The following is a 12,204-nucleotide window of genomic DNA, read 5'->3' as shown; positions in this document are numbered from 1 at the left end:
TGAATGTTTCCCCGCGCCATGTCGATCATGGGTGTTATGTAATCATACCTCACCACGTTGGTGTCAGTGTGAGTTTGCAGATATCACTCGCCACCGAGGTTAGCTTCGTTCAGGAATTAAACTTAGTTCGCTGGGTTCACAGTGCCATGCACAAATCACTACACCACAGCTCCACTACACTAATAATCACGAGTTATAACTTGGTTGGATTGACTGTGTTTAATAACTCACTTCAATGCTGTCAATTTCAACTTGTAAATCGCCACACTCTCGAAGACAAGCAGGAAAAGCAGCAGCTACGTACGTGGGGAGCTGCCACTACCAACAATTGCCCAAGCTCTGTGGTCCTCCATATATTAAGATGTTTAATGACAATTAATGTGCTTATACAAAAATACACGTGTGCAAGGTGGAAACACTCTATCTCGTACAGATGGAACCAGGTGGAGTCCACATTTTGCTGTACCGTTTTCTCCTGGCGAACCAGGAGAGACCTACCTCGAGACCTACAGGGAGTTTTACAAAATATGTGTGTGATTCACCAACCCTCGTTGCCTCAAGTGATGGATTACAAGCCACGTGCATGTTTATATTTTTGTTTCATTTATGATGGGGTTTTTTCCACTGTTTAATATGGTTCCTGAAAAAAAAGTGTTGGCACTCTGAGACGTCTTAGAGGTAAATAAGAATTCAACATTTATAAAGATGGTGTTGATGATGGTGATTCATGCTGTAATATAATTAGCTGATTCAATTAATGCAGCTTGTGATGTTTAATGTGCTGCTTGTACATAGTAATATAGTCGCTCAAGACATACTCAAAGACTATAAAGTTAAATAATATAATTGCGGTATTATACAACGTGCATTATCAATATGCTCGACTGATAACCAGTAGTAGACTTTCCCTGTTATTGGCTTCAACGTCACACAATCCATGGGAAGACAAATCTTTGGTATTCATATTTTCTAGTTGGTGCCAAATGTAAGCTTTTTATCCAGTCTTTTTAATTCAACCATGATAATCTCAATGTATTTTACGTGTATTTATATTACAACTATATATTCATGTCCCTATAGTGCACAATAAAGAGACAATTTTGAGCAGTTGATGGATGAGAAATGAAAGCTACCTGCTCAAATGAGTGTGGGGCAGTGTTCACCTCTATTGGTGGCCCCAAGAGCTGTAAATTCCACATTATTATGGCAGGTGTCATCTTGTCGATAGAACAAGCACCTTGGACTTCCCATAAAGCAGTACTTATTTCCATGCACGGGTGATGGGCAGTCGACTCCTAAATTCTGGAATTTGAACTCAAATCCTTTATGAGTGTCTCACCGCAAAGCCACCTGACAATGCACAGAAATAAAACTCATGACTTAAACTTATTTTTATTTTATAATAATGTAACGTAATTGGCATTCACACAATTTCCATAGCACACAACGGCTATAGTGCAGGCTATACCTATGGTGTCTCATAGCTCTTGTCGGCCAGCAGGGGGCGATTATACATGGTGTTACAGGATTACATTATTTGCAGATAAGTTATTAAATCTGATAAATTTGGACTGGGGCACCAGCAATAGACGGCCTATTCTTTTACAAATAATATCCCGGGATTTTTTACCGTCCTCCACGAACCAGACGGCGTGCATTCTTTGCTCAATACACCCGGAGTGTTAAACCAGGACCATCGCTAAACATTGACCCTGTGCCACGAATGTGAAGCCGTCTCGGCGACGCCCGACGCCACCTCTGCTTTCGCCGTGGCGTGGTGATCCGCCGCCGCCGCCGCCGCGCCGCTGTGCTGAGCCGTTCGGCGACCGCCGCGCAAAGCGGCGTCCCCTCCCGCCTTCCCATCATGCTCCGTGGCCGAAGGAGAGGCACGCGCCGGCCACATGGGCGTCCGCCTACGGGGGCGAGCGCAGGCACCGGCAGATGCATCGTGTCGTCGCTCGAGCGAGATGTACTCATGGCCGAAGGCGTTGATGCCACCACACCTAGCCAACGCTTTCGACCCTCTGCAAGATCCAGCAGCTTCTGGGATTTTGACACACCACCACCAGGATCTGCTCTGGCAGTATTCCACCTACTTGATCTTAGACCTCCCCCCTTGGTCGATGGACTTGTGGAGATTACTCCAATTGAAAACTCATTTCTTTGGAACTACTTTTTGTGTTTAGTTTGTTGTCCTTCCGCCGCACCTCCGTTGAGCAATATATGATGTATACTCTTTGGTTCTATTCGGTAAAGTAACGTAAAAGAATAAAACAACCAAAATTAAAAAATACAAAATTCACGACGTTTCGGCCACAACACAAGTGGCCTTCAGGTGAAGGGACTAGACTGTCCTCGAGACAGTCTGGTCCCTTCACCTGATGAAGGCCACTTGTGTTGTGGCCGAAACGTCGTGAATTTTTTTTTTTTGTTTTATCCTTTTACGCAACTTTACCGAATAGAACCAAAGAGTATGGATTCTTGCAGTCACGAAAGCTTCAAATCTAGAATTATATATGATGTAGCCAGGTCGCTTCTGAAAAAGAGCTATATAGCTCAGTGGGCCTTACCTGGTAAAATATAAATAGTTTTAGTTTGAATAGTTTAGATTAAGCACGGTTCGCTAAGTATGGTGCGAAATAGGTTCAACATACATACATACACTGCGATGTTGGCCTCAGTAACCAGCCCTGCCCCATCCTTCGCAAATGTCCCACCCAGCGCAACCGTCTTTTGCCCAATCAAATATGCAACACTCACCTGCCATGTTTTCTTCCAGACATCCACAATGCTTAACCTATCTTGCCACGGAATTTCAATCATATGTCTCAGACACCTGTACTTTAATGTTGTAGGTATATTGAGAACTTTTTGTCAAGCATATTAATTCTACTCTATTCGGCAATATGTTCAAGCCAAATGCCAATGTCGACGTTAGATCTCCACGAGAGGGCTTCAGGAGAGAGTTTGTGTCGTTTTGATATCCCTCCATTGAAGGAGTACAGACTACAGTGGTTTACTATCCAGTCCATGGTTTGTGTTGCATAGCCACAATGGCACTGTGGCTTAATTTTAATTGTCCATTCTTGAAGGTGACGTGGGCATTGGCCTGTTGATGTTCTGATCATCGTGTATTGAATTTTAGTTCTTCATCTTCTGGAGGGGTATAGTAATTCTCACCTTGATATCATCGCAATCTGCTGGACAGAATTGTCCTGCAACACCACGTGAGAAATGCAAAGCCATCCGTCTCAAAACACCTGCGCTCAGGCATCCGAGACCGAATGCTATCCCCAACCTTAACCCTTGGCTGAACGCACATCGCTGGACGCACATCGCCGGCAATTCTTGTAGAGACTCGGTGACGCCATGATTCCGCGAATATACGAGACGTTTGTGTTTAGTGTTGTTGCCCCCCCCGCCCGCACCTCCAATTAGCACGGTTGGATACGTACGGTACTAAAGAAGTTCAACATACGTACACACACACGCACACTAGACGTACGGTACTAAAGAAGTTCAACATACGTACACACACACACTATACGTACGACGCTAAAGAAGTTCAACATACGTACACACAGACTATACGTACGGTGCAACAGAAGTTCAACGTACGTACACACACACACTATACGTACGGTGCAACAGAAGTTCAACATATGTACACACACATACTATACCAAGTTCAACATACGTACACACACATACTATACGTACGGTGCAACAGAAGTTCAACATACGTACACACACACACACTATACGTACGGTGCAACAGAAGTTCAACATACGTACGTACACACACACACTATACGTACGGTGCAACAGAAGTTCAACATACGTACACACACATACTATACCAAGTTCAACATACGTACACACACATACTATACGTACGGTGCAACAGAAGTTCAACATACGTACACACACACACACACTATACGTACGGTGCAACAGAAGTTCAACATACGTACACACACATACTATACCAAGTTCAACATACGTACACACACTATACGTACGGTGCAACAGAAGTTCAACATACGTACACACACACATACTATACGTACGGTGCAACAGAAGTTCAACATACGTACACACACACATACTATACCAAGTTCAACATACGTACACACACTATACGTACGGTGCAACAGAAGTTCAACATACGTACACACACACACACTAAACGTACGGTGCAACAGAAGTTCAACATACGTACACACACACACTATACGTATGGTGCAACAGAAGTTCAACATACGTACACACACACACACTATACGTACGGTGCAACAGAAGTTCAACATACGTACACACACACATACTATACGTACGGTGCAACAGAAGTTCAACATACGTACACACACACATACTATACGTACGGTGCAACAGAAGTTCAACATACGTACACACACACACACTATACGTACGGTGCAACAGAAGTTCAACATACGTACACACACACACACACTATACGTACGGTGCAACAGAAGTTCAACATACGTACACACACACACTATACGTACGGTGCAACAGAAGTTCAACATACGTACACACACACACACTATACGTACGGTGCAACAGAAGTTCAACATACGTACACACACACACACACACTATACGTACGGTGCAACAGAAGTTCAACATACGTACACACACACACACTATACGTACGGTGCAACAGAAGTTCAACATACGTACACACACACACACTATACGTACGGGCGAGGCGTGCGCCCACCGTCGGGGCTGGCAGAGTCGCTCCGCTCGCTCGCCCCGTCCCCGCTGCCCACGTCCACCGCTCGCGAACCGAACGCGTCTGGGAGCGTCTTAAAGTTATTGTACCTGCCACGGCGAACAGTAACGATAAAACGCACGTGGTCTTGTTTAAAGGGAGCCGATTGGGCTTTGTATTGCTTTGCTCAGGAAATAAATATGCATATATATATGTAAACATAAATTGTGATACTACCTTGGCAGTGGTGCATAGGGACAAATAGTAATGAAAAAATATATACATTACTCAATAACAATGTGGCCCTGAAAGGAAACTATTATATTAAAGGGAACGTTTCAGGCAATGCCCCTTCTTTCAATGCACACATTTCTTTATGCAGATTAATCCCTCAACAAAACGAGGCTCCCTTCACAGACTGGCTTAACAGCAAGCTCTAAATTTTACTTTACAGTTTAAAAGTTTTGCCATTTATAAATTGGCAGTTCTTTGCCACTGTCTGGAGAGTGCTGTGATTGGAGCATGTGATCCTCAATAACAAGATTGCAACTTCAAATAAAAGTTTTGGTGGATTCACTCAGCTCACAATCTGTCAATGGTGGATCAATGGAGCACCACTTTGTCAACAGTGGTTGTACCGTAGAGTGACTGGCCTCCGAAATGTGAATGTGGAATTTTCACATCTGAGATGAGATGATCAATGCCTCCACACTCGTTTGAGCAGTGCAACATTTTTTTTATTTATTGGCAATGTATATATATAATTATGAATGGGATGTAAGACTGCTTCCACCAACATATATATGGACATTTGCCCATTTTTTATTTTTTCCAATTTGCTTAAAACAAAATTGCCAAATAATGGGAAAATACAATTTCCACCAACACATAAATAGTCACTTCAGCTCTATTAAACCCGATTTTTTTACTGCATTTCCATAACTATGGAAATTATTATCCATATATATATACGAACCGTTAATGCTTCTTGCAATTATTCAGTCATACCGGTTCTTGTCCATAAGCCAACGAATAACTTTCACGAGAGTGAAAATAATTTGAAAGCAGGCTTCACTCTGATCTCATAGAATTTTATATTTGGCTTGGTCCTTGTTTAAATCCTTTGTAAACCCAGATTTCAGCGCAGGCGTAAAAGGCCACGAGTTTTTCCACGTGATATTTTTGACGTTTTGGACATTCTCCAGCATCGAGAGTGACTGGCAAAAATCTCAAAAAAGAATCCAGTGCCCAAATCATCAAGGATTATGCTCATGCTTAAGGCAGGAGCCATCTCGAGCAACGGAAGATTTGTGTTGGCAAATAGTCCATGCAGCATCCGGCTCAAGGCTCTCAAACTGCTCATTAATCAACACTGGCTTGTGAGACCAGGTGAGCGAGGATCACTACTCCTGCAGTCCGTGCAGTGGAATTAGGCTGTGGGGAATCTGCAGTTTTGGATGCAGTGTCAATGCAGGTAGCATACATTGGGCACACACATGTACAGCGGTGACACTAGGCATAAGAAAACTAAGCAAAAGCTCAAGTCCCCAAGCAGTTCAAATGGCCCTCTCTACATAAAAAGAATATCGGTGAACCAAAAATCATCTCGAATTCAAATCCTTGTTAACATGGCAAATTAATTAACATGAAAAGTTGAATTAATAGCACCCATCCCTGTCTTGTCTGTACATTTTATCATCGATATCCACCATTCTCTCGTGTCTACATATCTCTATGCCTCTACATCTCTGTCTCATCTGTTTCTATCTTCTTGCATCTCACTACTATTGTTAAGATTTATACCATCTCACTACATCTCTATCTGTCATCTACATCTCTCCGCCAATGTTTTTTTTAAATCATAATTTCTGCTTAGGGATGTGAATTAGCCGGGAATGGGGTGGTAGGTGGGGGGTGTTCTGGAAGGCGTGTTAATCGTCCTTAGCAGTTTGGACAAGAGCGATGTCTCGTGTGTGGTGATGTGCGGTGATGTGTGATGTGTGGTGTTTGGGCCATGACAGTTGACGAGCAGTGGCGCCGTCTTCGCTATGTTGCAGAGGGGTTCACGGTTAGGGCCTCACGGCTACCCTCGTTAATACCGCGGGTGTATTAACCACAATACACGTATGTCATGTCCGCTTCACGGTGGACGATTCATTTTCCATTACGTGACTTATGTAAAAAAAAAATGACTCGTAAATTACCAGTTTGAGAAACGCACATCATTAACATTGCCCCCGTACTGTGAAACGGCTACGGACTGTGTCTCTGAAACACAGCGACTTGCTGATAGCCACGTGCGCCCTAAGAGCGGCGCGAAAACCAAATGCACTTTGCCATTTCGATTTGAAAACTGGAGTGTGTGAGTCTTCTGGTGCTGCACAGCTCACTGGCCAAGGAGACGTGCGTATTCAATCTCGGCTCGTTCCCTCTTTGAGGTCAGGGGTGCCGGAAGTCCCGGCAGGGCCCCTGGGCTGTCGCTGTCTCCGTTCAGCGAGCTCAGCTCCATGCTCAGCGCCCCACGGTGCTGAGTGGCATCTGGCAGTGGGCTCTGGTGGAGACAGAGAGGATCAGCGGCTGTTGGCTGGCCATCGAACAAAGACGGTCACCGCATCGCGTGCTTTCAAATTCGCTTCTGCGGCCGTCTGGTACGCTCTTCCTTCTGACATTAGGAAGCCACTCGGTGCTATGCACTTTTAAATCATCTAGATTAAAAAACCCATTTCTCCAGAACTGTTTTTTTGTGTTTAGTTTGTTTTCCTTCCCCTGCACCTCCGATTAGCATGGTTCAACATACATTCATCATGCAAGCAGACATCAGTGGCGGCCCGTCATTAGGCACCAGTGGGGCCATAGCCAACGAGAGAAAAAAAAGAAAGAAACGTACTACTCAACTATTTTTAGTAGCTGTTAGCTCTTTTTGAGAGGTGACCTGGCCACACATGATAGCTCGTCGAAGTGGCTGATATCATCTGATCATCATCATCACATGTGGTAATTTATAGTCGAAGCCAAAAAATATGAACGCAGATTTCTAAATGTGGAGGGCAAAACTGGAGGACCCAGAAGATAAATCCACGTGACCACCAAAGAGAGAGAGAGAGATCACGCGAACTCTAAAAATACAGGGGTCAGGAATTGAACCCACACCTTCCTGCATACCAGGCGAGGAAGATAACATAAAACAAAAACTTTAACAATACTTAACTGCTGATTATAATAATCAAAAACACCATGCTACACCCCCTACTTTCACCATTCACCTCTCAAAACGATAGCTAACTCCAGGCTGTGAATGCTGACAGGCCATCGTAATTAACACAATTATTATTATTCATCATGATTGTTTAACCAGGTGAGCTTCACTCACCGGGTCAAAACTATTTCAGCAGGGTACCGCACAGTTCTCATAGTAGGGGGCGATATTTATTGTGATATTGTGATATTTGGCCAGTACCAAATATATTGTGTTTTTTGTTTTTGTTTCGCTAATGGCTCAGACTAATACCTCAAGACCGTTCACGCTTGTGGACATACGTGAGGGTACGGAGTCTGTGGGGTGGGCGATGGGGCGAGAGCCGATGCCGCGATTGGCAGGAGGAGCGTGTCATCGTCCCCAAACTGCAACGGCGTCCTCGGAGTTTCATTCATGCACTCGGAAATCTCCTCCAGCTGCATGCCCAACTGGAATATGGCACTCTCCAACAGCCTGTAACACCACAGACGATTTGATAAAAATGCACCCAATGTAAATTGAGCCACACACGTTATATCGAAGGCGCTTGACAATACAAGTGAGGTTTTTCTGTGTTGGGCCTCGTGGTGAGCATTTTTATTTTAACTCACCTCCTGAAGAAGCCCACCGCAGCAGTGCTTGGTGATAAGAAATGCTCAACACGCAGCCAAACCCAGAAAACCTTACGAGTACAAAAATAGATGGAAAAACTATACCACATGTAACTATACTACACGTAAATTAAAAAAAAGCTACAGGTTCACCAAAACATCCTGGAAAGTAGTATGCTTGGAGTAAGTTGGAAGAGACAGGTTAAAGAATACATAAATAAACAGTTATATAAATAAGGGAAAGAACAGGGGTCGCAAATTCTGTCTTTAAAGCAAAGGAAATCGAGCGCTAATGGTCACGGTGTATCATGAGAACAGCTGACGAGAGACAAGAGACAAAAATCTACTCGGGGAGTGGAGACCGAAAGAAGGAAAGAGAAGCAGAGAGAGCGAGAGAGAGAGACAGCGGAAGGGAGAGCAGCAGCAGCAGCAGCCAGAAGACATCACAGAGTTCGGGGGGTCACAATTGGACAAGAGCCGCTGTGAAAAGGGGGGAATGGAAGCCAGTGGGGAAGATCTTTGCCCAGCAGTTACGGGATGACAACTACAACAACAAACTATCCTGGGCCGACATGTACAGAAAGCAATGGAGTGATGTGTGACAGGAAGGTTGAAGGGGAACATTTATGGCAGTGTAATAAAACCTGTCTTTACATGGACGTCTGGATGTTGGACTCTAGAAAGGAGATGGATGATGAGCAGTCACAAAAAATGAAAGATGATATAGAGCTCAGGAATGACAACATTTGACTTAGGTCAGATTTATGGAGAGATGAGGAAGAAGACAATAGAGGTTCCCATCTCAGACAAGCTGAAAGAAAGTCAACTCGCATGACTGAAACATGCCATCAGAGAGAGAGGACAAACAACCAACATAATCAAACCCAGAATCTGAAGAGTGCCAGCTCAGCGCTCTGACCTCTGCGCCACCCTTCCGACTCGAGTGCTGAATTTTCAAATGTAAAGAATATTAAAAGCGTGGGGTGAGGTAGTGCGCTCTTGCTGGCTGCATCACAGAACCTGTTGGCATCGAATTCTCCGCCGCCGGCTGAGTTTCTCTGGGCCATCTGGTGCTGCTGCTTGGCGGCCATGTAGCCACGCTCCAGGACATCCTGACCCTCACGGAGCCGCTGGTAAGTCTGTGGGGGTACATGCAAATAAAGACAAAGATCCCCCGTGTAGCCTTAACAGACTGTTGGGGCAAGTGCTGTTAGCGAGCGCCTATGATGGCCGGCACAGCACACGAGGGGGTGGGTGGCCAGCACCACCTCCGGCCGCCTTTGTCTCCCCAGTGGCGATGTTTACAAACCGCATCAGGTACTAATCTGAGGCTGAGTCGACCTAGGAGGAGGGGGGGGGCAGGACCAGTTAAGATATTTGTCACTGGTGTTGGCCATGAGCGGGAATCGAACTTGGGTCGCCGAGTTCACAGCACAGCGCGCTAACCACTCAACTACCGCTCCCGACACACAAACACGTACACACACACACACGTACATCTCACTACACACCTTAATTAAACTTCCTCTGTTAGCGTCATTCAATAAGGTCACAACTTGGCACAATATTTGTTTAGGCACCCAATGCATCAGCAGTGAACTGAATATACCCTGACTTGTTGACGCCACTTCATTGCAGCTAAGTTTGTTATCTCAGTTCAGGATATCCAGTGCAACGAGTGTAGGTTTGGTTGCTACCTGTCCTGGTTGTCCCAGGACATCCTATTGTTGAGGCAGCTGTCCTGGGATATCTGTAAGTCTCAGCGGTATCAGTTTCATAACAATAAGTCAGGCTCTCCCCTCTTTCAGTATTGTTAGATATTGTTCGTTGCATGATATGCCCTGGTTTTTATATTAACCCATAAGTCAGAGTCAAAATGTACATCTGCTCAAATGAATGAAGTGATCGTGCTCATGTCTGTTGGTGGTACTAAGCACGTGGTGGAAATGTTACATTACTGTGGCCCGGGATAGTTTTTATAAAGAAATACCACAATTCATTTCCCAAAAAGTTGTATTAGTTTTCTAAACGTGGGATAATGATGGGCTTAGGCAACCATCGACCAGGATTTTATCTCACTCATTGGAGTGCTTGGTCAATTTCATTAACGATTGTTTGGTTTAATGTCGGAGGAAACTGGAGAACCCAGTCCAAACCGACACATACGGGGAGGTAACACACTCAAACCTCCGCACAGATAGATTCCAGAATCCATTGTTGGACTGCAATCTCCTCGTCAACTTGTAGCCTAAACAATGCAACACCAAGTAGTTTCTCATCCACGCGCTAATCAGGCTCGAACCTGCTTAGCTTCTGAGAGCTAACGTGATGTCGGAGCAGTGATGGACAGTGATTCGGTCATTTCGCATGTACCTGAAACTGCTCCTGTTGGGTCACTTGTCCAGCTTTCTGCATCCTTTGGAAGATGTCCACCTGCCATGGCAGCAGAGAAAGAGACAGTATTGTGGTTATTGCACGTGTAAATACCAGTGGTATGATTACTCGGGTAAGGATGGTCTTCAGTGGTGGCTTATGGGCAAGTATATTGGTAAGGCACAGAAGCCTATGGGGGTGGGGGAAGTGGGAAGGTACGAGGAGGAGGGGCGAGGGGGGGATAATCTTTATATTGAGCAAATAATAATTAATATTATTCTTCAGGTTTCTTTCATCACTTGTGTGGCCTGGCTGCTCATGATGAGCCGGCACATATGACGGCACATTTTACACGAATATTTGTACAGCAAAACAAAGTGATGTGAACGCAGACAGAATTGCAAATATAAAAGTTTAGTTCACGTTTACTTTGTTGAACCGGGTGAGAACTCAAAAGGCCAGGGTTAGCCACATTTGCGAGAGTGACTCTGGGGCATTAGTCTGCCAGTAGGGGGCGATGCTCGCCATGCCTATTTCCAATTTAGTAATTTGAGGGAAACTTGCGAATGTGTCAAATTTGGACCCTGACACCGGCACACGATGACCTATTCTTGTGAATGACGCCAAGGGACATTTGACGTCCACTGTGAATCAGCCAGCACATATTGGCACTTGTGTATTGCTGCATTAGTATAGTGATACTGGGTAGGCCTTCGCGGTTGTGCTGCACAGCTCTCTGAGAACACACAGTGCAACCCGAAAACGCGTCTTAGAGATAGTAACATCGTAGTTGTAAGATTGCCAGAATCAGAACATTTACTTATACTGGAGGAATCCGATGTTGCTATACAGCTCTTCTTCACGGATGTCCAGAAAGGGCAGGTCAGCAGTGACTTAGGGCATGTGCTTGAAGGCTGCATTGCTAAGTAACGGAACGTTTTGCATCATGTTGGTGTGTTTATATTTGTGGTTACTGCGCAGTGTATTTAATAAGCGTACACCTCCCGCCTCCCCCACCACCCTTCCCCAGTGACTTAATGAAATGTCAGCATTCAAAGATGCTAGTCAATAATCAGTAGAGCAGTGGCACAGTGTTTAGCGGCTAGTGCTAAGATCACTGTTAACTGGGCATGAGTACTTCTCTTCACGAACCCACAATAACCAGCATGGTGAAGCATGGTCAAGTAACCCCCAAAAATGACCAACCCAGCAAGGGGAGGCCTTCATCTGCAATTTATTTGTGGATT

The 12,204-nt window shown here is 44.8% G+C and overlaps 1 protein-coding gene across 4 annotated transcripts in view; it reads right to left on the bottom strand.

Moving 5' to 3' along the window:
• The window catches only part of LOC116953167 (microtubule organization protein AKNA-like), an 86,717-nt gene that overhangs the window by 32,858 nt on the left and 41,655 nt on the right, over positions 1-12,204 (bottom strand). For all 4 annotated transcript variants that reach the window (XM_076074862.1, XM_032973082.2, XM_032973083.2 and 1 more), the window contains 6 exons: positions 10,958-11,017; positions 9,605-9,723; positions 8,276-8,447; positions 7,129-7,289; positions 4,726-4,848; positions 1,757-1,913 (listed from right to left, as the gene is read on the bottom strand). In XM_076074862.1, the coding sequence (XP_075930977.1) occupies positions 1,757-1,913; positions 4,726-4,848; positions 7,129-7,289; positions 8,276-8,447; positions 9,605-9,723; positions 10,958-11,017 (792 nt within the window). The remainder of the gene's footprint in view (positions 1-1,756; positions 1,914-4,725; positions 4,849-7,128; positions 7,290-8,275; positions 8,448-9,604; positions 9,724-10,957; positions 11,018-12,204) is intronic.

This window comes from Petromyzon marinus, chromosome 50 (genome assembly GCF_048934315.1).
Source record: "Petromyzon marinus isolate PM22_M1 ecotype Great Lakes invasive population chromosome 50, UKy_Petmar_22M1.pri1.0, whole genome shotgun sequence".
In the NCBI taxonomy this organism is placed as follows: domain Eukaryota; kingdom Metazoa; phylum Chordata; class Hyperoartia; order Petromyzontiformes; family Petromyzontidae; genus Petromyzon; species Petromyzon marinus.
The sequence above is the reverse complement of the archived record's forward strand: the minus strand, read 5'-3'. Positions and strand labels throughout refer to the sequence as shown.